This window comes from Chiloscyllium punctatum, chromosome 6 (assembly GCF_047496795.1).
Source record: "Chiloscyllium punctatum isolate Juve2018m chromosome 6, sChiPun1.3, whole genome shotgun sequence".
Taxonomy (NCBI): domain Eukaryota; kingdom Metazoa; phylum Chordata; class Chondrichthyes; order Orectolobiformes; family Hemiscylliidae; genus Chiloscyllium; species Chiloscyllium punctatum.
In genome coordinates this window covers 39,923,156-39,949,161 of record NC_092744.1, presented here as the reverse complement: position 1 = coordinate 39,949,161, position 26,006 = coordinate 39,923,156, and the positions used below count along the sequence as shown (strand labels likewise).

Genomic DNA, 26,006 nt, shown 5'->3' with positions numbered 1-26,006 from the left:
ATGATTGATCAGAAAATACACATCATTAAAAACTAGCCGGATGATAGCATGATTGGGTTACTTTGTTTATAAAATAGCTATTAACATAGCTCATAAAAACATGATCAAATACACACATGCTAGAGAAAGCCAGGCTTGGCACTATCTAGGGAAAGAGGAACAGTCAATGTTTCGAAATCCAATAAGGCCTTTTCATAACCTATTTTGTGTTTTTGTTTCTGATTTCCAGCATCTGTAGTAATTTGCTTTTATATATTTGAACAGGTCTTATTGACTGATCCATTTAATACTGCTAACTACATAGAGCCATGAGCAGAGATTCAGTGTTTTGTAAAAATAATCTATATTATATTTCAGTAACCAAATTAATTTTACTGCTTAACTTAAATTTTAACCGAACTTGTACAGCGGGAAATTGCCACACTTTCAACAGCTCAGTTCAAATCAAAGTGTTCATATATTTCTTGCATGCTAGTTTTGTCAAAAGAAACAAATAGCTGGGTTAGACCAAATTATTTTCAGTGTACTGCAAAATAAGCAATTTTAAAACAAGCAGAGAGTGCTCTAGAATTAATTCATAGCCTTTATCTATTAGCTGATCCTAGCTGGGCACTGTACTCAGCAGGAGATGGTTAGAGAAGTAGCCCAGCTTGCAAATCCAGCTCCAGGACAACATCAAAAACATAAGTTTGCAAAGTATACACCACCAACAGCACTGTTGAAAAGTCCAGTGGGAACCTTTAGTGGTGCTTCTGGCAAGGTATTTTACCAAGTTCTGCAATACTATAAAGAAGTTTAGTAGCCAATTTAATGCGCACTATTAAATACCAAAAATGTGAAATAAGGTCCTTTTAATCCAGTAGACAGTATGTCAAGCACAACATTCTAAAACATTATTTTTGGATTTACATTGTAACTAAAAAAAAATCATAAAGAGCAATACATTTACACATTGGTAAAACAGGAAACTTAAATTTGACAAAATGCACAAAGATATACCAACAATTTCTGTCTTTACTTAATTGTAAGTCCATTCAGAAACTTAAGGAGCTCCCACCAGACTCCAATTTGCACAGCCAGTCAGTCCATGCAGAATCGTGGAATGTCCCAACTATGAGGCAATCAGAGGCTCTGTCTGAACACAACAAGGTAAAGCAGTCTTACTGGCCCCACTAATCAAATTTGGTTTTCTTTCCTTGAGGAGTATTTTTTCCACCTCTGAATCCTACAAAAGAAAAGGAACATTCAGATTCAATCTGAATATGAGCACTACAATACAGAATGACCTAATTGAAATGCAACTCCCTGGAACAGGCCAGGAGCGGACTAAATAGTATTATTTGGTGTTTCAGTAAAATGCTGAGCTACAAAATGGCAGAAAAGGGCTGCATGGAACACAGTTTGAACAAGTACGCCATTACAGATGGCCTCGGTTCTACTGGACTATATTCGGAAGAGCAAGGTTACCAGACTACTGATATGCAATGCAAGGACAATAGGAGAAAGTGAGGTCTGCAGATGCTGGAGATCAGATTCAAGACAGTGTTGCTGGAAAAGCACAGCAGGTCAGGTAGCATCTGACAAGCAGGAGAATCAACATTTCAGGCATCAGGAGGAACTTCGGCCCGAAACATTGATTCTCCTGCTCGTCGGATGCTGCCTGACCTGCTGTGCTCTTCCAGCAACACTGTCTCGACACCGCAAGGACAATATTCAACTCAGGCATAAAAATGAAAATTCAAGAGTTTTAAGAATTTTGAAAATTTACTGCTGCATCTAAGCATTGGAATTAAATGAAAAGCAACACAGCCAACTGCACTGAAAACTTGTTTTCATCCAAAAGCAAGAGTCACTCAAGTCTCCAGGGAAGACTTGCAAACTTTTCTGGTGGTATCTGAACAAATCACAAAACCCCTAGTTTCATACCTCCAAATCCACCCCGACCACCGCCTCGACCACCACGACCTCTGCCACCGCCACCAAATCCGCCACGACCTCCTCTTCGACCTCTTCCAAATCCTCCACCACCTCTACCACCCCGACCACCTCGTTGGTTGTCACCCTTTGGTCGAGCAAAGTCAAGCATAATTTTGCATCCATCAATTTCTCCATCTTCCATCGCATCCTTAGCTAATTTTGCATCTTCTTCTGATGGGAAGTCCACAAAGCCAAAACTAAAAGCAAAGTAACAGCATTTTAAAAACACTACTGCAGAAATTTCCTCCAGTAAAGAAAAATTAAATATATATTTTTAAAAAGCTGTTTAACAAATTTCATTACAACTTGTGAAATAAACAAACTTTATATTAATTGTGACAGACTAGCTACCATTCTTTCAAATGGAAGCAGCCTGTAGTTTACTATTCTTCTCTTGCGAATCCATTCACTGTCACAGTTTCGACAGCAAGGAGCTCAATGAGAAGGCATGGAAGGGGTTATTAAGTTGACATACCCTTTTGATCTTCCAGATTCCCTGTCTATTGCAATTCTAGCATTCTCAGCACCCTCAAAGGCTTCTTTTAAAGTTTCTTCAGTTGTCTCATCAGAAAGGCCACGAACAAACAATGTCTTGCTAAAACCTAGAAAAGTTGTCATGATCAGCAAATAAATATACTTGTACTGAATGTGAACTAATTAATGAGAAATTGAAAAGTTGCAAGTGGACAAATCGTCAGCATCTTACCATCCCCACTCCTGTGCCTTTGATTGCTGAAATCCAATCTCACGGCTCTCCCCTCTATTTCTGTGTTGCTATGATTCTCCAGAGCTTCTTTAGCATCCTCAATAGAATCAAATTTAACAAATGCAATCCTGGAACAATTAAAAAAAAATTCAGTCTTTCACGAAAAGAACTCTAAGCTGGGGAAAATTACATTGAAGTTAAAAAAAATGTTACTATTCCAACAATGATCAAATATTGGCTCTTGAGAGAGCATCTGCAGCTTTAAAGGCACATTACGTAGGAGACTTTCAGGATTCTCAGTGCTTCAGATATTCCTTTAATCTTACCCTACTGGTTTGCCATTCTTTTCTAGAATTTTGATTGATGATGCTTTTTCAAAAATATTCTGGAGGGTATCTTCTGTTGCAGAATACGCCAAGTTATTTACAACGAGTGTATCAGAATCTGAAATGAAATGAAATTAAAGTCAATATTAGCTCCTCAATTTTCAATACAGTTTTGCCTTCAAAAGCCAAAGTTGGATCAGTACTTGACTATCTAGAGGAATTCTGAAAAGAAGGTTCATCATGTGTTTCAGACTGACATTCATCATATCCAGCTTTCAAAAAAATAATTTGTATTTTGAACCATTGTCATGATGTTTCTAAGTGAACTTCATGTTTAGCAATCAAAATCAAAACACTTACTTGGTTGTGTTTGTCCAGCCTTCACATTTAATATACTCTTGTCCCCAGTGAAATCAATAACGATGGCCCTACCATCAACATCAGTGCCTTGTTTCTCTTCCAATGCTGAATTTGCCGCAGCTTCACTTTCAAATTCGATGTATGCAATGCTGAATTCAAGACAGACAGTCAATCTCTTGCTTAGAAACCATGTTTTGAATACATAACCATCAAAATTAAAATTTTAAAACGTACCCTCGTGAACTTGAACCATCACGAGAAACAGGAATTCTAATATCAATTGCATTATCAAAAATCTCTTTCAGATCATCTTGTGTTATCTTGAAAGGGAGGTTTTTGACAAACAACGTCCTGCAGTCTCTCTCTGCAAAAAAAAAGTTTCTTCATCAAGTTACGTAAACATAAAATCGATAAGTAACAGGACCAAATCACTAATATTCTGGCAAAAAATGGGCATACAATTGTTTTCCTCTTCATCCTGTTTAAACTTAACCCAACACTGACACATCCAGCCAATCCAGTAAATCAAAATTACCAATCTGATGATCAGTCAAGTGGATGTTGCACATAACGTCCACTTAAATAAATTCAAACTACTGACTAGATGTACAAGTTGGTATGTGAAAATATGACAAAATAAAAGCCAGATCATTCATACCTCTTTTGGCACTTGTATTGCTTTCTTTACTGCGTGCTTTGTCAAGTTTGACTGCAAGGCCCAGCACTTTGTTTCCATTGAATTTCAATGCCTTTTCTAGTTGTTCTTTGGTTTCAAAGTCCACGTAACCATACTTCCTACATTAAGAAATGATACACTCGTTGTAAAAAACTTAACTGCACATAAACACAAGACAAACTTAACAGATCAAATGTAGCCACTCGAAAACAAGGTTTATCCAATTGCCATATCCACTCAAGACTGTTTTGAAACTGTGGAAAATCTCCACGAAATATCAGACAGATTAGTCAAAAGACTTAAATTTATATCTTCTTAGTAGGAGACTATGCTGGCCAGCCACCCTTTAAAACCGGTGAACAGTCAGCAGTGCATTTATTTCTATGGTAAACAAATCAGCCAGGGCCAATCCTGATGCATGTTTAGATTAGATTAGATTCCCTACAATATGGAAACAGGCCCTTCAGTCCAACAAGTCCACAATGACCCGCCGAAGAATGACCTAATAAGACCTATTTCCCTACCCTATATTTACCCTCAAATAATGCACCTCACTATGGGCAATTTAGCATGGCTAATTCATCTGACCTGCACAGCTTTTTGTACTGTGGGAGGAAACTGGAGCACCTGGTGGAAAGCCACGCAGACACAGGGAGAACATGCAAACTCTACACATAAGCGGGACTCAAACCTGCTGTGAAGCATCAGTGCTAACCACTGAGCAACCATGCCGCCCTGATCTTTTTTTCTCCCCTAACTATTAATCACTATCAGTTAATAACTTAATCAGTAAAATAACTGAAGTTGTCCAAACTCTCTATTAGTGGTTCCCCCAGTTGGGCATGTTCCTGAAAACCAGTTCATATAACAGAGTTGAAACATTACCTGGTGTATCCAATTCGGACATCAACGACTGACAGTTTCTTTTTAGTGAAGAAACCATTCAGGGCTTTTTTTAGTTCTTCAAAATTCTTTTCAGAGTTCAAGTTTCCAACAAACAGTGAGAACGATTCTTTGACAAAGCAGAAAGAAAACTCAGTGTGCATAGTTTTGAGCCTTCAATATATCATAATGCATACTACTTGCACATCAGAACAAAGAAACATCACACTCTTCAGTATTAAGTCCCTTTTGATGATCATCCTCTGTGCAAATCGAAAAAATTTAGTAATATGAAGAAATTTAATTCCTAAAGCTATCATACTTCCAGCCTTCCTATTGATGTACTCTTGGAAGCTAGCAGTTAGCGACTATTTCAAATTAAAGCAAGCAAAATAAAGTACGGGAAACACCAGAATGAAATTACAAAATTCTGTTAGCAGCAATTTATGGCTGCAAATTATTTACCTCTTCAGAGCTCCAGGGAAAATTGCTTCTGGTAAGCTGCAACTTTCCTTAAGCAGAACAAGAATCTTTGCAGTCAACATCTTTTGACCCAAAATTACACTTCACTTGTTCAAAAAAACTTAGGGCTTGCTAATTGAACATGGTGTCACGAATTCTTAACTTACTTGGCACTGGACACAAATCATATTTTATTATTTTTAGGATGAACATTTGTTTTATGATATGGATCATTAATCGGCAACCTCCAATATTTTTGTATGGGAATTCATTAATATGAAAATTATATCTACAAAAGTTAAAACACCTTGGTTCATAGGGGAATTGGTGCAAACATCTGCACTTGCATATACAGTTTAAGAAAATAAATGCAATATAACAATTCGGATAAGTTCGATCTGAATCTTGATTTTTGTGTTACATATGAATTTGAACATTATTTGTACACTACCCATGTAAGTTATCCAATCTACCAGACACATCGCAATTTCCCACATGGTTGGGCTTAAAAATTCTGGGTCTTGGGGTTTCCAAGATATATTAAAAATAATTTAAAATTGTTCACGTTTTTAAAAAGACTTGTCAAACTCTACAACCTCCCTTGAGGAACGGTAGAGTTGCCATAGCAGAACCTTCACATCGTTAACTAGTGATTCTACAATCTCTCACATTCCTGGTCACCAGTGGTAAGTCTCATTTGGATTGGTGTCCACTGACCTGAGTTTTCAGAATTGTTTTCAAATGATTTTCCATTGTTACAGTAACATGTAAACATATAAAGGTGGATTTCAGTACAGGTCTATGATTAAAACACACTCACCATCACTGTCAGACTTTTGTTTCTTAGCTGGAGTCACTGACTTCTGTTCAACTTTCTTTCTCTTTCCAGCTTTGGTTGGTACAGCAATCTCTGCAAAAATTCAGTCAAATCAAATTATTAATTTAGGATAATACACTGCCCTAATAGTTTTAAGTTTTGTCCTTCTTACTGAAGTAAGATTTCATGCAGTTATTGCATGGATATTCAATCCTGTACTACTGAAAGGATTTCCAAATTGCAGGCCATTTACTCAAGAAGTGGGAACATTACAGATGGATTGATCAAATAACAGAAATATGAAAAGAAGTTCCTACCAACTTGGGTGCAGAGACCTTAGCAGACATCGAACAAACATTTTGATGTGTATAACTTTGTTATGCATTTGTTTTACTCGAAAAACTACTCAAAGGGATGAGGTTTGTGAACATCATTTCACTTACAAAGTACATTTGTAAGGTACAAACACTCAGCACCTGTGACAGGTTTCTGACAGTGGCCAAAAACCTTTAGAATATTCCAGACAATCACACTGAAAACTAATTCTAGTTTCTTTCAACATTGGTGAAATAACGCCAGAGGCACCTGTCACCAAGTCACCCTTTATTTACACAAGCACACTATAGGGCAGCCTCAATTATCCAAATGACACGGGTGGCAAGCATTTTGTTTAGATAACTGAATGTTCAGATAACACAGTTTAGCCACAATTCGGGATCTTGAGATCTTGTTAGGATAATCCAAAATTCGGATAACTGGTGTTTAGATAACTTGAAAGCAGTCCACCTTCCTCAGGGACTGCTCTTGGTGAACAGAACTTCTGACAGCCACAGTTCCCTAACTGAACCAGGTTAACAACCCCAGTCAAGGAACTCATACTCTATGCAGTCCACCTGGTGGACTCCGTTACAATCACTGCAATTGTGGCTTGTGTATGATGTGAATGAGCATCAGTATTTAGAAAAATATCACAAGACCTGGACTAAATATTTAAATTCCCATTTGGGATTGCATATTTTACCACACGATATCTGAACTTACCAACTTCTTCATCTTCTTCTTCTTCTTCTTCATCCTCTTTATCTTCATCATCATCATTATCATTATCTTCTTCTTCTTCTTCTTCTTCTTCTTCGTTATCATCTTCTTCCTCCTCATCTTCTTCCTCTTCATCATCTTCCTGAGCTTTCACCATGCCAGCTTTATTTGCCTTGAGTGGTGGTGTGACATCCATTGCCTCTTCTTCCCCAGATTCTTTGGATTAAAAAATATTTAAGCACCACAAATATGAGTCACATATTCAAGAGTCACAATACTTAGAACCTTTAAAAAAACCAGACCAATAATAACCACACTAAAATGCAGATAGGGTGCTAAGTTATTCAACCAGAGCAGATGGAGAAAGAAGCACCTCCAACTAATATATTACAGGAGGCCATCACCATTAAATAGACTGCCCGCTGTGTTCAAACAAACAAATCTTTCCTGCAAAACTCACAAACCACTAATCTTCAAGCGTATGTCCACTTGAAAATTGTCATCATTCTTCTGGTTCTTCTTACCAATTATTTCAATTTCTTCACTAGTTTGCCAAAGGAATTAGGTCTTCGCAATCTTAAATAACTATATTAGACAAGCCTAACAGTTGCAGTTGTTTTCTCCAAAGTCTCTACAATATATGAACTTCCTCATCCCTGGTATACATCAAAAGCAGCCTTGCCCAAAAGTTCATACCTAGACGTATACACAAATCCCAGTTGATATTCAACTGGTGCTGTGATGTTTCAGCGCAGGTTACTTGCAGTTGTGTTATTTACAAAGGCAAGTAACCTACATGCTTTGTCAACAAATCCAACTTGCCTGAAACATCAATTTTCCTGCTCCTCGCATGTTGCCTGACCTGCTGTCCTTTTCCAACATCACTCTAATCCATATCTATGTTGACCCATCAGGTCTCTGCAGGTTTTGTTCACTACTTACCAGGTCACCGAGCTTTAAGTCATCTGAACTTCAAAGCTAGTCCTTTCTCAACACCAGGTTATAAGCAAGAAAGCAAACTCTTCACATGTGAACCTCAGGGAATTTGGTAGCATAATTCTCTACAGTTCATCTGTTTCCCACTAGTTTCTGCACCTTGGTTAATTACATATCCAAATCAACAACAAGCCCTTACTGGTAGGCACTTTCTCCAAATAATTCTGAGCAGACATTATATATCTGTTGAAATATTATTGCTACATCTTATTCCACTATTACTTAAGCCTGCTTAGTAGCTAGGATGGATGGCATCTGGATGTGCAAATCTTTTGTATCATTTACTATATTTTCTAGAAAACAGAGCCACAGCACAGATTGAATGCTTTACTCATATCCTGTGCCTCAATGGGATCCCTGTCCTCAGTAACAAAAAATGAAAAAGGTCCTTTTTATACCACGCAACCAATTTTGTCCTTTTGTTTCAATTACATATACACATTATTCAGTAGCGCTTCTATCACTTTTTTGGGATGTAATATTGCTATGATGTGCTTTGCTTAACTTCAACCTCCGTCCTTTATCTTCCAGACTAGCTTTGGATACTCCACCTTTGCTCAACAATGAAATTAGCTTTCTTTTGTTTGAAATTTTCATTTTGACTTTCCTTGCTCCCTTTCTGCAACTGGTTTAAACTTAAGCATTTTCTCACCATTTTGCCCTGAACATCTACTACAAAAAAAAAAGAATAGGATGGACACACCCACAGATAAAGAACAGGAACAGACCTTTCAACCCACATCTGTGCTGACTACCATGCCATTCTAAACAAATCCCATATACCTGCAGATGGTGCGTATCATTTTATTGCTTGCCTGTTCATGTGTCTAGTCACACAGAAGTACAACATGGAAATGGACCATTCAATCCAACTTGTCAATGCTGACCATATATGCTAACCTCATCTAGTCCCATTTACCAGCACTTGGTCCATATCCCTGTAAACCCTTCCTATTCATTTACCCATCCACATGTTTTATAAATGTTGCAATTGTACCAGACTCCACTACTTCCTCTGGCAACACGCACAACCCTCTGCATGAAAAAATGGCCCCATTAGGTCTCTTATCTTTGCCCTCTCACCCTAAACCTACGTGCTCTAGTACTGGACTTTCGCATCTCAGGAAAAGACCATCTATTTACCCGACTGATGCCCCTCATGATTTTATAAACCTCTATAAGGTCACCCCTCAGCCTCCAGTGCCCCGGAAAACAGCCCCAGTCTATTCAGCATCATGTCGCTCAACCCCTTCAACATCTTTGGAAACCTTTTCTGAGCCCTTTCATATTTCGCAACATCCTTCAGATAAGGAGGAAACCAGAACTGTACGCAATATTCCAAAAGTGGCCTAACCAATGTCCTATACAGTCGTAACATGATCTTCCCACTCCTTTACTCAATACTCTGACCAATACCAAATGCCTTCTTCACTGTGCTACCTATCTGCATCTCTACTTTCAAAGAGCTATGAACCTGCAATTCAAGGTCTCTTTGTTCAGCAACACTCCATAGGACCTTACCATTAAGGTGTGCAAGTCCTGCTAAGATTTGCTTTCTGAAAATGCAGCACCTCCTATTTAAATTAAACTCCATCTGCCACTCCTCAACCCATTCGCCCATCTAATCAGGATCCTGTTGTAATCGGAGGTAACCTTTTTTGTCCAATTTTGGTGTCATCTACAAACTTACTAACTATACTTTTCTTCACAGCCATATTATTTATATAAAATGACAAAAAGTAGTGGACGCAGCACCAACCCTTATGGCATACCACCGAGGACAGGCCTCATTCTGAAACTCAACCCCCACCACCACCTTCAAGCAGTTCTGTATCCAAATGGCTAGTTCTCCCTGTATTCCATGTGATCTAACCTTGCTGGCTAGTCTCCTATGGGGAACCTTGTCGAACCCCTTACAGAAGTCCAAATAAATTACATCTGGCACTCTGCCCTTAATCCTTTGTTACTTCTTCAAAATCTCAATCAAGTTCACGAGACATGATTTCCCAGCTCTTGAAGAGTGATTATGATATGTCAGTTATAAGATACAGTATTCAACTTCAGGAATTGCCAATGAGTGTTGACCGATTATAAAGAAATTATGAAGCAGCACAACCTAATCTCATACAAGGCGGTAGATCTTGCAGAACTGAATCTGTGAGCTACAAATATCTCAGGCCCCTGTCTACAGGGGAACCTCAATTATCCGAAGGACAGAAGGGAGCATTTTGTTTGATTAATCGAATGCTGGATGACATATTTTAACCAAGCATCGGGTTCTTGCTGGATAATCTGAAATTTGGATAATTGAGGTTCTTCTGTATTCCAAGTTATCTAGTTAAATTAATTCAAATAAGCAAGCTTCAAATGGGCTTCTCCATACAGTAAAATTTTCTTTACCATCCTCATCTTCATCGGACTCTTCCTTTGCTTTGTTAATCATTACAGCTGCACGCTTAGGAACAGGTTTCTCTTCAGATGCTTCTGCTGAAATAAAAATGTTAAGGTAGGACTTTATTAATTGCAGGCACAGTCTACTCAACATTATTTATTAAATCGGTCTCATTGCAGATGCCTGACTGAATCCACACTCTCAATCTCATTTATTCTGTCTTGCCATATATTTGTTAGGGAATGTTTCGAGGATTGCTACCATGGTCTTGTTTCCATTTATTACAAAGCTGCTCCTTTTTGGAGCCAATTTCCTCAAATTCTAGGAGCAGTAATTACTGTTTTATAAGCTCATGCATTGTTTTAGAATTGAAGAAAAAAAGATGAAAACAACAATACTTTATAAAAAAAAGGTAGTGATTCAAAGGGAGAAAAGAGACCTACACAGCTGTCTCAACTGCACAGCTTCTGCCACTGCTGTCTAAATGTTTCTAACCATTGGAGTTCCAAGAAAAACAGACAAACCATGAAATTCAAAGCCAACATTGGAGTTAACACTGTGTGGTAACTCACAGCAAGGGAGCAGCTAAGTGGCATTTTAAATACAATCTCACTGGTTTTCTTGTGTAAACGTACAAGTGTATTTGCTGAATGTTAAGGACCAGGGAGATGTTGCTGAACAACATTTCAGATTGCAAGTTCACAGTTTCTTGAAACCGAAGTCAAGACAGAGATAGGATAGTGAAGGTGGTGCTCGGCATGTTTGCCTTTATTGGTCAATATATTGAGTAGTTTGGAGGTAATGTTGCGATTGTACAGAACATTGGGGCAATTTTCCCTAAGTGTGAAAGGCTGAGTGGTGAACTTGTAGAGGCTTATAAAATCATGAGGGGCCTGGATAGGGTAAATAGACAAAGTCCTTTCCCCAGGGTGGGGCAGTCTAAAACTAGAGCGTACAAGTCAGGAGGAAAGATTTAAAAGGGATACAATGGGCAACATTTTCCACACAGAAGTTGGTGTGTATATGAAATGAACTGCCAGAAGTGGTAGAGGCTGGTACAATTACAACTACGACATTTAAAAGGCATCTGGACAGATGTATGAATACAAATGGTTTAGAGGGATCATTCCTAATGAACGGCTCATGCCCTAAATGTCAACTCTCCTTCTCCTCAGATACTGGCGGACTTGTTGCGCTTTTCCAGAACCACACTTTTAGACTTAGAGGGATATAGGTCAAATGTTGGCAAATAAGACTACATTTATTAAGAATATCTGGTTCGCGTGAACAAGTTCGACTGAAGGATCTGTTTCCATGCTGTGTATCAATGATTCTATGACTTACCCCTATCCACCAAATTGATTCTACATCATGTAATCATTTATTGCCATCATACTTTTACCATCCTTTCCAAAATTCATATACCCTTTAATATCTGTCGTCAATTCATTTATTTTGTTGTAAATATTAGAAGCATTCAACTATTTTTGCTTCTTTACTATTCTTCTCCCACCCCTCCTTCCCACTTTGACCTAACCAATGCTGTTTTGTTTATGTATTCTCTGTCCCACTTTGGGCATTGTTGTTTAGCTGCCATATCCACTGGTTTTGAAGGCCTAACTTTCCCCTCTCCTAAACCCTGGTGGCAGAAATGGCAGTTTATAAACTTTTGGATTCAGAGGCTGGTAGGTTGACTAGTGATGACCAGGGTTCCCAATCATTGCTGAGAGACAGAAAGAAGGGGAAAATGGGTCAGACATAGCTGAGGTCCCTGTCAAACACCGTGGCAGGAAATGATGAGCTGAGGGAAAAAGGCCCTGGAGCTCCCTGTAGAAGTTGCCATCAGAATAGATGCAACAGAGACAGAAGTCTTCAGAAACAACTTAGTGAACGTCCTCTACACCCCTCCAGTGCCAGCACATCCTTTCTCAAGTAAGGAGACCAAAACTGCACACAGTACTCCAAGTGAGACCTCACTAGCACCTTGTACAGTTGCAACATAACTTCTACTTTTAAACTCAATCCCTTTAGCAATGAAGGTCAAAATTCCATGGAACTTAGTCTATACAGGAAGCAGGGTGCGAGGTAGAGTCAACATATCTGTACTAGTTGATGCCTTTATAATAACATCGATACCCATCTTATCACCAGATGTGGAAACAGATGTCTCAGAAAGTAAGGAAGGTGAGAGCAGGATGGAAAAGAGACAGGATTGACAAATTTTCCCAATTCCAGTTGAGGTGGAAAAGAGCATCAATGCACCGGAGAACGCGTTGTAAGAAGGAATAGCACCAGAACAAGTATTGTTCCATGTAACACACACAAAAAAAAGAGGCATAATTAGTGTCCATGGGTACCCTTGGCCTCTCACTAGCTCCATGTCAAAAGGTGAAGTTGTTAAGTATGTGCCTGGTGGTGAATTGGGACTGTTTCTATCATGTCACACAAAGACTAAGTTTCAACCAATAATCCAGCGAAAATATCTTGGAACATTTTACTAGGCTAAAGGAGGCAAGATTAGATGACAAGTACTGCAGCTTTCATTAACTTACCAGAATCATCTTCCTCTTCGACATCATCTTCCTCACTACTCTCTTTCTTTACAGCTTTACCATTTTTTTTGTTGGAAGATTGTGGGGTCTTAACCTTTTTAACAGGAGTTGCTGGCAATTCCTAAATCAACATTGTTTAAATGAAATGAGATTAATACAAGCATTAATACAATGAACATGCCCAAGTCTGGTCAGAAATAACATAATTGGGACAAATACCAAATTTTAGATAACTTCATTCCATATTCAAGAAAATAAATTCCCAAAGAACCAGTTTAATACATCACCGCTATACAACTAATTTGAAACCATTGCAACCAGAACTTCAAAAGGATAGTCATCAGTGAAAGGGGAGAGTCTTGTTGCCGATAAAAGTCAATGTCAAGTGGTGTAGTCATATGCCCAAGGATTGGTGTTGGGTCCACTACTTTTTGTAATTTATATAAAGGATTTGGATGTGAACGTAGGTGGCATTGTTAATATGTTTGCAGATTATATTAAAAGTGGATACATAGTGGACAGCAAAGAAGGTTTATTCAGAGTACAAGAGGATCAAATGGAGTTTGTGGGAGATGCTGCATTTTCCAAATCAGAGCAGGACTTCAGACAACATACAAACTGGGAGAGGGAGTAGGCCATCCGGCCCTTCAAGCCATTCAATAAGATCACGGCTGAACTTTTCATGGACCCGGAACCACTTACCATATCCCTTAATTGTTAACAAAAAAGCTACCTTAGCTTTAAAATCATTTACTGAAGTAGCGTTAACTACTTAACTGGGCAAGGAATTCCATAGATTAACACCCGGTGAAGAATTTTCTTCTCAATTCAGTCCTGAATCTGCTCCCTCTAATTTTGAGGCTATGGCCTCTTGTCCTAGCTTCACCTACCAATGGAAACATCCTCTCTACTTCTATCTTATCTATTCCCTTCATATTTTTGTACATTTTATATAATATCCTCTCTCATTCTTCTGAATTCCAATGAATAGATTCCCAGTCTACTCAATTTTTCCTCATAAGCCAACCCCAACAACATCGAATCAACCTAGTGAACCTCCTCTGCAGACCCTCCACACCTTTTGTCAAGTAAGGAGACCAAAATTGTACACAATACTTCAAGTGTGGCCTCACCAGTACCTTGCACAGCTGCAACATAACTTCTGCTTTTAACTCAATCCCTTTAGCAATGAAGGGCAAAATTCCATTTGCCTTCCTAATTACTTGTTATACTTGTACAGCAACTTTGTGATTCATGTACAAGGTCACCCAGGTCCCTCTGCATAGCAGCATGCTGCATCTTTTTACCATTCAAGTAATAATTCTACTTACAGTTACTCCTAATAAAATGGCTGATTTCACATTTGTCAACATTGTATTCCATCTGCCAGACCTCTGCCCACTCACTCAAAGTATCTACTTTCCTCTGCAAAGTTTCACAGTCCTCTGAACACTTTGTTTTCCACTCACCTTCGTGTAATCTGCAAACTCTTGACACCCTACATGTGGTCCTTAACTTGAAGTCATCCATACAAGTTGTAAATAATTGTAGTCCCAACACTGAACCCTGAGGCACACCACTAGTCATGGATTGCCAGACAGAATAACACTCACTTAGCCACATTCTTTGCTTCCTGTTAGTCAACCAATCCTCTATCCATGCAGACATAGTGCACTGAGCATAGGAGATGGGAGTTCATATTGCCGTTGGTTCAGCCACTTTTGGCGTATTGCCCATAATTCTGAGTCTCCCTCATATTGGAAGGATGTTGTGAAACTTAAATGGGTTCAGAAAACATTTACAAGAAAGTGGTGGAGGCTAGTACACTTACAATAGTTAAAAGACATCTGGATGGGTATACAAATAGCAAGGGTTTGCAGGGACATGGAGCAGTTGATGGCAATTAGAACTAGATTTATATGAGATCTCTGGGCATCAAAGATGACTGGAGGGTCTATTTCCATGCTGCATCTCTGAGAAAGTCAGGACTGCAAATGCAAGAGATCAAGAGTGGAAAAGCACAGCACATCAGGCAGCATCTGAGGAGCAGGAGAGTCAATGTTTCAGGCATGAGCCCTTCATCAGGAACATTCCTGATGAAGAGGCTTAAGTCCGAAACATCGTCTCTCCTGCTCCTCAGATGCTGCCAGACATGTTGTGTGCTTTCAGTGCCACTTTTCCACTGTATATCTCTAGGACTCTAACTTATAGATTGGAAGAATACGGCAGAGAACAAATAGTGCTAATTGAAAGGAGCAGAGGGAACTGGGTGAATATGCATAAAAGTCATGAGGTTACACAACAGATTTAGATAGCACTTAGTAAAGTTTACAATAGTGTTGGCTTTATTAATTGGGTCACTGAGTACTGAAGCAAGAAGACTACAGTGAAATCTTGCAAGACAGTAGTGCAAAATGGTCTGAATTCAATTCTAGACACCCTACTTAAAGAAAAGTGTGAAGACATTGAAACAAGTGCAAAACAAGTTTACAAATACAGTTACAAGTATGAAAAATTTTAGTCACAAGTTGGATCTTGAAGATCTTGGAGAAAAAGCTGAGATGAGATTTGAAAAAGGCATTCAAGAATCACTACGTATCTGGACAGAATAGACAAGAGAGAAAAACTGTTCACACCATAAGTGGATTAACATCTCAACTACACTACCACACTGCATCCAAAGTAATGGAATTCTGCAAGGCTGCAGGGAGATGTGAAGAAATAGCATTAAGTGACCTGCCCACTTGGGAGACTTGATGGGCTTAATACAAAATCACAACTCTGAAGTTTGACTGGAATATAGTAATTACCGCCTCTTCATTTTCCTCCCCCGAAGTGGACTCTTCAAACTCTTCAGGGGGTGGTGGCTGGGCAGCCTTTTTAGGTTTTCCTTGCTTTTTACCTGCCTGAAGGATAAAACAAGAGGTATAGTTAATAAGTTTGCTGATGATAGCAAAGGTGGAGGTGTATGGGACAGTGAGGACCGTTAGCTCAGACTACAATGGGATCTTGATCAGATGGGCCAATGGCATGAGAAGTGGCAGATGGAGCTTAATTCAGATAAATGTGAGGTGCATTTTGGGAAAGCAAATCTTAGTAGGACTTATACATTTACTGGTAAGGTCCTAGGGGGTGTTGCTTAACAAAGAGACCTTGGGAGTGCAGGTTCATACTTCCTTGAAAGTGGAGTCGCAGGTGAAGGCAGCATTTGGTATGCTTTGCTTTATTGGTCAGAGTATTGAGTACAGGAGTTGGGAGGTCATGTTGCGGTTGTACAGGACATTGGTTAGGCCACTGTTTGAATATTGCGTGCAATTCTGGTCTCCTTCCTATTGGAAAGATATTGTGAAACTTGAAAGGGTTCAGAAAAGATTTACAAGGATGTTGCCAGGGTTGAAGGATTTGAGCTATAGGGAGAGGCTGAGGCTGTTTTCCCTGGAACGTCGGAGGCTGAGGGGTGACCTTATAGTGGTTTATAAAATCATAAGGGGCATGGATAGGACAAATAGTCAAATTCTTTTCCCTGGGGCAGGAAAAGTCTAGAACTAGAGGACAAAAGTTTCGGGTGAGAGGGGAAAGATATAAAAGAGATCTAAGGGGCAACTTTTTCCACTGAGGGTGCTATGTATATGGAACAAGCTGCCAGAGGAAGTGGTGGAGGCTAGGACAATTGCAACATTTAAAAGGCATCTGGATGGGTATATGAATAGGAATGGTTTGGAGGGATATGGGCCAAGTGGGATTAGATTGGGTTGCGATACCTTGTTAGCACGGATGAGTTCGACTGAAGGGTCTATTTCTGTGCTATATTTTTGTATTACTCTATACTGGGGGAAAAAGCAACAGAATTCTAATAAGGTCTGCGACATGAAATAGTAACTTCTTTGCACAGATGCTGTTAGACCTAAGGATTTCCAGCATTCGGGTTTTACTTGCGATTCCCAGCACAAGCAAGTTATTTTGGATCAGAGCAAGGAACTTGGTACAAGTTTATTATTTTAAATAACTATTTGCTGCTCAAGTATCACACTACAGCTCGCCTTTTTGGTTTGATCACCCGCAACCGTTCGTGGTATTTTACGGAATAGCAATTACACTTCAAAAGCATTTCACTGCCCATAAAGTAATTCGGGCATACTCTAAATAACATGTCTAAAGAATGATTTTCTTGCTTGCAGGCCTACAAAATCTCTTAATAATAATCGACCATAGGACGTTCTTTTAAAATTAAGTGTTGTGAACACAAAAGTACGAAATACTCTAAATGATGATGAGGGATGGTTCAGTAGTAATGCACAAACAACTTCCGAGCGAGCAAAAGCGATCGGGAGGCCGCCTGAAATGGTCAACATGCATTCAAGACCTCACACGTGTTCCGCAAAACGTGGCCCTGCCTGAACAAGGCGGATTTCTTTCCAGGGTGCAACAGTTATGGGTGGGTGGGGGAGAGAATGTGGGGAGGAAGATCGAAATCGACTCAAAACAAAATCAAAACTAAGACATGGACGTCGGTAAAAACAAGGGTGTCCCTTTAGACACGTGCGATGCACCGTCCACGGTGAACAGGAACACCGGAGAGCCAGCCCCGCGCACCATCGCGACCCCCCACGTGGAAGAGACGGATCGGACAAGCCCGGAGTTTGGATGGCCCGAGCGAAGGGAGCGGCTTCAAACAGACGCGAGGCCCGTGGGGAGAAGGATGGGATCGCACGGTGAAAGGAAGGAGCCACCTGATGTCCTCCCTCCCCCCAACGTGTGCGTGCACACGATAGCGAGCGTGCGGTGGGGTTGGAGTTGGGGGGGGGGGGGGGGGAGAGGTGGTAGTAGGCCGAGGCTAACACGCGGTCCAGGGGCCTCGATCTTGCCAGCTCTTGGGGACCCAGTACGAAACTCGCTCGTGCCCCGTCTCACTGCCGTCAGATCCGGGGCTCTTCAGCCGAACGCCATAAATAACCTGGTAGATCGCACGTCCGGCCTTACAAGAATAGCGCCCTCACCTTAGCGAGTTTCACCATCTTGATAAACGTTGTTTGTCGGCTCGAGCGGACGGAGCGATCCCACGTGTCGCCGTTCTCCCCGCGAGCTGCGCACCAAAAGAAAAAGCCACCGTTAACGTCACGCTTTGACATATATCAACCCCGCCACGTGATGCGTTCCCACCAATCTAAAATTCCGACCGCCGTCCCCGCCCACCACGGACAACCAATCGCGTCTCGGGCTCTCGCACAAGAGGGCGGGGCCATCCCTGTGACCAATCGCCGCCTCAGGCCGCGCACCAAGCTGATCGTCAGAAGGATTACCCAATCAGGGCCGATCAGTGTTCCAGGCAGCGAATCAACAGCTCGTGTATTTCTCAAAAAGGCAGAATGATGGACGTGCCCTTTTAAAATGGACGCCTCGAGCGCCAAGTAAACTGTCGTTTGTTTAAAACTACCCTCTGATTGCCTCTGTTGCGTGTGAGGGTATATACGTGCATATGTACATATAGAAAGATTATTTTAAGTGTACTCTCCTGTTGCTTGCAGGACTAGGATTTTATGAGACATTGAATTTGGTGTCACTCTGGCGTGTTCTTGAATCGCTGAAGTAAAATGGCTCTTTTCTGGAGGAGGAGTGAGAGGCTGAAGCCTTGCTTGAGTGACACGAGACCAACTTTTGAGACTTACTGTATATTTGTTAAAAATATTTCACTTTCACTCAATAGCTTAATTAGGGTGGTCAAGTTGAACATTGGGCTAAAGTAGTCAAGAGTATCTTTTTGTTTCTTCGTCGTCAAACCCCAGATGTATTATAAGTCTACAGCTTCACCTACAAAACTATGAATGTTGTATGGCTGACACGTGTCCCAAGCAGACCTGGAAGACTAGAAACTCCTGTGGTACAGGAAATAGTAAGCCTAACTAGGGACCCTTGGGGAGCCTTTTTCACGCAGAAGGTGATGTGTGTATGGAATGAGCTGCCAGAAGAAGTGGTGGAGGCTAGTAAAATTACAGCATTTAAAAAGTATCTAGATGGGTTCATGATTAGGAAAGACTCGGGTGGCATGGTGGCACTGCTGCCTCACAGTGCCAGAGACCCAGGTTCAATTCCTGCTTCAGGCAACTGTGTGGAGTTTGCACATTCTCCCCGTGTTAGCGTGTGTTTCCTCTGGGTGCTCTGGCTTCCTCCCACATTCCAAAAATATGCAGGTTAGGTGAATTGGCCATGCTAAATTGCCCATAGTGTTAGGCGAAGGGTTGCTCTTTGGAGGGTCGGTGTGGACTTGTTGGGCTAAAGGCCCTGTTTCCACACTGTAAGTTATCTAGCTTTATCTATCTAACTTGGAGTGATATGGGCGAATGCTGGCTAATGCGACTAGATTAAGATATCTGATTGACATAGATGAGTTGGACTGAAGGGTCTGTTTCTTGTCAACTCTGTGACTGTATTACTGAATACCAGCAATCATTTTGTGCAGGCAGGAATCTAAATATACCTTAGGTTGTTGCCTCAAAGGTTATGTTTTAATGTTAGTGTCAGGAGATGAGGCATCTCAAGAGGAGAGAAGGGGTAAGGAGTAAATGATAGGTAGGGAAGGAGAGAGAAGTACAGTTGGATAGACAAAAGACTCAACAACGATTTGGCTGGGAGGGTGAATAGCTGTTAATGGAGACTGTTATTGGTTAACAATAGGTAGTGTGTAATGGCAGACTATGTGATAACAAGTCCTGATGAGCTTACGCTCAAAACTTCGATCCTCCGGCTCTTTAGATGCTTGTTTAAAACTACCTTCTGATTGCGTGTGAGGGTATATATGTGCATATGTACATATAGAAAGATTATTTTAAGTGTACTCTCCTGTTGCTTGTGAGGGTATATACGTGCTTTTCCAGTACTACACTTTTTAACTCTGAACTCCAGCATTCTCACTTTCTCCTGTGTGACAACATGGCCTGGTGTGTGTGGTAGGAGGCTAGGACATGGGGTAAATTCAAGCCCAAAAATTATTGAATTCTATATTGATTCCAGAGTGTTGCAGGGTCTGTAAGCAGAAAATGAAGTGCTGTTCTTCCAGCTTGCGCTGAGCTTTGCTGGAGCACTGCAGCAGGCCTGAGGTATGATGTTGGCAAGGGGACAGGGTAATGTTAAAGTGGCAGGCAACTGGAAGCTCAGGGTCTTTTTTTTGTTTTGCAGGCAGTATGTAGATGTTATGCAAAGCAGTCACCTAATCTATGCTTTGCTTCTTTAATGTAAAGGACACCATGTTGTGAGCAGTGAATGCAGTAACCTAGATTGTGAGAAGTACAGATGAAGCACTGCTTCACCTGGAAAGTATATTTGGGCCCTTGGATACTGAGGAGGGAAGTAGGTAAATGGGCAGGTATTACACCTTCAGCAGTTGCAGGGGAAGGTTCTGTGGGACTGTAGGGTGGGTGTTGGGAGTGAAGGAAGAGTGCACCAGGATGTCCTGGAGAGAATGGTACTTGTGTAAAGTGGACAAGGGAAGGGAGGGGAATATGTGTTTGGAGGTGCTGGAAGTAGCAGCTGATGATCTTTTGGCTATGGATGCTGATGGTTAGATATTGGATTAGATTTGCTACAGTGTGGAAACAGGCCCTTCCGCCCAACCAGTCCACACCAACCCTCCAAAGAGTAACCCACCCAGACCCATTTCCCTCTGACTAATGCACCTAACACTATGGGCAATTTAGCATGGCCTGTTCACCTGACCTGCACATCTTTGTGACTGTGGGAGGAGACAGTTACTCTCAGGAATGTCCCTTTTCAATGAGCCAGGATAGGGATGTAACATTTAGTCAAGATTCACTTTGAGCAGTTCTGTGCTCGGTAGTCTGTACCTGTGGGTGCACAATGAGACACAGCTACTACATGAAGCACTACCAACCTGGTAGAAAAATGTGCTTTGGTCTCCCTGAAGCTTGCTGGTCTCCAGTTTGTCTTTGAATGAGTGTTACAGACTGGCAATTTCAATGTCCAGGAATTCAGATCATGCTGAAGAATATGCTAAAGCTTGGCATAGCTGTCCTAGATGTGCAGTGGTGAAAGGCCTTTCAGCCATCATGTACCAGGGGACTGGAAACTGTAGAATCCCGCAGCCTTTGTATCTTCAAATGCACGCTGCAAATGAAAAGTTTTGAATATATATTGAGGCACCTTGAAGTAGAAAGTAATATAGAGAAAAATGTTATATCTATCGTACTTTCCATAATTTGCAATTTGAAATATTTTGCCCTCTGCCTGAATGACTGACATACATTTCTTAAATGTAAAATCTGCAGTTGGATTGACTGGAAAGTACTGTTTGGAGTCAAGTTGAATTTTAATTCAAATTCTGTAAGATTCAAGTTGAAATGTTTTGCATTGTTTTTGCAAATTTTATGAATAAAATATATATTTGGAACAAATGTGTCCCAGGCAATGAAGGTGCTCCAGTCAAACCTCCCTGTACATGAGTGACATCACCATCAGTGGTTCTAATTAGCACTTATGACTAGTTCCAAGGGGCCTTATGAGCCAAGGTGAAATGAGTCAATGTTCTTTGGGAAATGGATTAACCAATCCTCTGTCTACTTCACAATCTGGTCATATTAACAGGAAGTGCTGAAGATATAGTTTTGGAGGAGGCTTGGATGTGCACTAAACTTGGAGTAAGTCACCAAGGTGAGATTGAAAACTGAATATGTGGAAGTAATGCTTTCTCTTTATTTCAATTAAGAATCAGGTCAGTGGGTGCTAGGTGGTTAGTATCACTGTATGTGGTACAGGCCTGGCCCATTGTTTGTCCATAAGCTGTGGTAATTGCCTGAACCATTTTCTGCTTTACTTGGAATTGAAAATAAGCCCTTTTTGCAGGGTTATGATATACAAACTTGTAAATAAAGCAGGAAAAAATGTACCCAACATTGCCTGTATTCTTATCGTTTTTTTGTAGCATGTGTATGGCCCCTCGGTACGCAAACACCAGACATCTCTGTGCTGACATTCTGGTGTCCCTTGTGATCCTAAGAATGGGTCTGGTCACAATGTCACTCCATATAGTTAGACTGTGTCATACCAGCTGTCCCTTGTAGAGAAACCTGTGTGGAAACTGCTTTTCACCGCAGGTCTACTAAGCATCATTAGCACAATATCCAGAAAAAGGTCAGAAGTCACATAACATCAGGTTTTAGTCCAACAGGTACATTTCAAATCACAAGCTTTTGGAGCACTGTTCTTTCGTCAGGTAACGTCAATACTAGCACCTCCACATCATGTTGAAAAAGGAGAGGATGGGTCCTATCAAAGTCATGTAACAGAGTCCTTCATCAGCAGAACTTGCAAGCCAATAATATACAGCATTTCTATCTCTTAAGGATAGTCTCCAGTCCAAAAAGAATATGCATTTAGAATCCTTTGGATATCCTTGTGGCATAAAAGTTTAACCTGAGACCAAAGTTGTTAAATTGTCATGGGTATCAGCAGTCATGAATATAGCTGGTACCTTCTAAGTTGTCTGGATTCTGATGTTTCTTTCAAGTCAGTGTTGTCGTTGAACTGTTCTTAGAGTCATAGAGATGTACAGCATGGAAACAGACCCTTCGGTCCAACCCGTCCATGCCGACCAGATATTCTAACCCAATCTAGTCCCACCTGGGTAAAAACAATGACTGTAGATGCTGGAAACCAGATTCTAGATAAGTGGTGTTGGAAAAGCACAGTAGGTCAGGCAGCATCTGAGGAGCAGTAAAATCAACGTTTCGGGCAAAAGCCCTTCATCAGGAATCCAGAATCCAGAATCTAGTCCCACCTGCCAAACACTTGGCACATAACCCTCCAAACCCTTCCTATTCATATACCCATCCAAATGCCTTTTAAATGTTGCAATTGTAACAGCCTCCACCACTTCCTCTGGCAGCTCATTCCATACATGTACCACCCTCTGTGTGAAAAGGTTGCCCCTTAGGCCTCTTATATCTTTCCCCTCTCACTCTAAACCTATGCCCTCCAGTTCTGGACTCCCCAACCCCAGGGAAAATACTTTGTCTATTTATCCTATCCATGCCCCTCATAATTTTGTAAACCTCTTATAAGGTCACCCCTCAGCCTCTGACTCTCCAGGGAAAACAGCCCCAGCCTGTTAAATCTCTCCTTATAGCTCAAATCCTCCAACCCTGGCAACGTCCTTGTAAATCTTTCCTGAACCCTTTTCAAGTTTCACAACATCTTTCCGATAGGAAGGAGACCAGAATTGCATGCAATATTCCAACAGGATAGGTAAGCCTTCTTTCAGCTTGTTTTGTTTCTGCAGTCAGAAATCTACTGTGTACTGTTTGAAAAAAGCTCTTGAAATATAAGCTAATAATTAGTTGATGGAATTTGATAGCTAGTAGTCCATATTTTATACCACAACATCCTACAAGCATCTGACAGTCCTGTGTAGCACTTCCTCACCATTGATATCTCTAAGTGATGCTTAGGTTGAAAAATGTTAATTGGTCTCAAATATTGACATAGAAAAATTAGCAATTATTATGTAATAAATGTTCCCATTAATATGGGAATGAGAACAGAGATAATGATTATTTTAAGAATTTAATTGGAGCACAGTTGAGTAGCAGTGGTATAAACACAGACCTTTTTGTTTAAGTCAGGTGTTCAGCTGGCATGCAATATGAAATGTGTCCCATCAATAGAGACAGTTGTGCTGGGCTGATTAAGTTAAGGTTGGAATTGATAGAATTATATTGTTTTGAGGTTGATTGTGAAAATTGCAGAACTTTCCAACCCAAAAATCTAGTTTCATGGGCATTATATCTTTTCTTCAAATTGGATTTGCTTTGTTGCACAAACTAAGTTGAACAGATTATGTTCAACTTGAATTATTGATCGACAAACTAGCACACTTAGTAAAGCAACTCCTTGATTATTCTATATTCTGGGACATGAAAGGGAAATCATATCTGACTAAGTTTTTTTTGAGAAAGTGTCAACCAGAATGGATAGACAGAGCCAGTATATGTGAGTATTTGGACTTCAAGGAGGTGTTTGACAAGATATTTCACAAAAGGTTAAGTCATAAAAGAGGATCCCATTGTATTGGCTTAGATATTGTCTGTCCCCATAGTCTTACTGGACCAAAGGGGCTGCTCTCTCATTAGAGAGAAGTGACTGGTGGTGATTTAACCTGACAGCCACTAGACCTTAGGTGAGGGAAGAGGTTGAGAAGGAGAGTACTTCATGGTAATCTCAAACCAGTGATGGGAATTGAACCCACATTGTTGGTGTCACATAGCACTGCAAACCACCAACCCAGTCAGCTGAGTGAAACTGATTCCCATTGGCTTGGCTAAAGAATTGGTTAATGGGCAATAAACAGTGAGTCGGGAGTAAGGGTTCTTTTTCAGGTTGGCAACCTGTAACCAGTCGGGTTCTACAGGGTTTAGTGCTGGGACAGCAAGTATTTACAATGTATGTTAATGACTTCGAGGGAAGCAAAATTACTGAGCCAAATTTGCAGACAACACAAAAATAGGTGGAAAGGCAAATTGCGAAGGAGATACAAATGGTTTACAGAGGAACCTGGATTATCTGAATGAGAAGGGTGGGCACTATTGGTTAATTTGATTCAATGCCTTTCCTCTGGGGCTCGGAATTTTCTGTTACGTCTGCTTCCCGTTCAGGGAACTAGGTAGCAGAACATCGCGCGTGAGCCTCCATCCCCCAAACACTGGCCCCACACCCGGCCCCTGCCCCCACCCTATCCAACACCATTCCTCATTTGCCCCAACCCTGCCCAACACCACCCCTCATCTGCTGGCAACCCATCCCCTGTCCGTGTCCCAGCCCTGTCCAAGCCGCACCCGTCTCCCCATCCAACCCCGTCCATGCCCCGCCCCCTCGTGCACCTCACCACTTGTGCACTCCTGGCCACCACTGCCCCTTCTCCAGGGCGGATGGACTGTACACTGCTGCTGCCTTTTTGGGGGTGGTGGGGGCAGTGAGTCTCCAAATAGCACGCACATACAATTTCTTACTGCACAGGATAATGTTGAGAGATTATCTAGGGAAGGGGGTGGGGTGTAGGGTACATCCCTATGTAGAACTCCAGGGAAAATGTAGGTGGAGAGAGAGAGGACGGGAGGTCAGACACTTGGAGACAGTGCCTGGGCTCCCATCGATGTCCAGGACTGTTTTGAGCAGCATTTCAGTTGCCGAGTTCACGTTTAATCACTAAACAAAAGACACGATCAGTGTTGGAAACACATCTTTGATGTAATGTTTCCATCAGGACCTTGCGATCTTCTTAAGATAAAAGAGTTCCTCTGTATAGAGAGATATCGATAGATTAAGTGGACAAAAAGTTGGCAAATGAAGTATAATGAGGGGAAATGTGAAGTTGTTTATTTTGGATGGGAGAACAAAAGACCAGTTCTGTTTAAATGGAGAAAATGCAACACAAATGGATTTTTATACCAGTACAGAAAGCTAGCATAGAGGTACAACAAATATTTAGGAAGACAAGAATGTTGATCCTTATTAGTAACTTGTTATTTTAATGATAGTTTACAGCACTGTCTACATCAATGTCACACGTGCAGAATAGCAAACATGGCAAATACATTGAATGTGGTTGTCAATAGGCCTGGGGCTGTGGGGTTACACTGAAACATTGACTTCTCCATCTTCTAATGCTGCCTGGATTCTGTGTTTTTCCAGTCTCCTGCCTGGCTGTTTTCCCTGGAACGTCGGAGGCTGAGGAGTGACCTTGTAGAAGTTTATAAAATCGTGAGGGGCATGAATAGAGTAAATAGACAAGGTCTTGTCCATGGGTTGGCAGTGTCC

The 26,006-nt window shown here is 40.9% G+C and overlaps 1 protein-coding gene and 2 non-coding genes across 3 annotated transcripts; all 3 read right to left on the bottom strand.

The window, feature by feature from the left end:
- Positions 1–836: 836 nt before the first annotated feature.
- ncl (nucleolin) lies at positions 837–18,348 on the bottom strand. Its single transcript, XM_072572504.1, has 15 exons — positions 18,182–18,348; positions 15,995–16,090; positions 13,185–13,305; positions 10,641–10,727; positions 7,248–7,460; positions 6,210–6,299; positions 4,931–5,057; positions 4,028–4,164; positions 3,604–3,733; positions 3,370–3,518; positions 3,010–3,127; positions 2,684–2,811; positions 2,453–2,579; positions 1,927–2,174; positions 837–1,225 (listed from the first exon to the last, which is right to left on the bottom strand). Exons 1-15 carry the CDS (start codon positions 18,311–18,313, stop codon positions 1,173–1,175), a joined length of 1,956 nt encoding a protein of 651 aa, XP_072428605.1. The 5' UTR covers positions 18,314–18,348; the 3' UTR covers positions 837–1,172.
- LOC140479224 (small nucleolar RNA SNORD20) lies at positions 3,201–3,280 on the bottom strand. The gene has a single exon (XR_011961001.1). It is a non-coding gene; the product is annotated as a small nucleolar RNA SNORD20 (small nucleolar RNA).
- Positions 5,130–5,197, bottom strand: LOC140479223 (small nucleolar RNA SNORD82). Its single transcript, XR_011961000.1, has one exon. It is a non-coding gene; the product is annotated as a small nucleolar RNA SNORD82 (small nucleolar RNA).
- Positions 18,349–26,006: the final 7,658 nt, after the last annotated feature.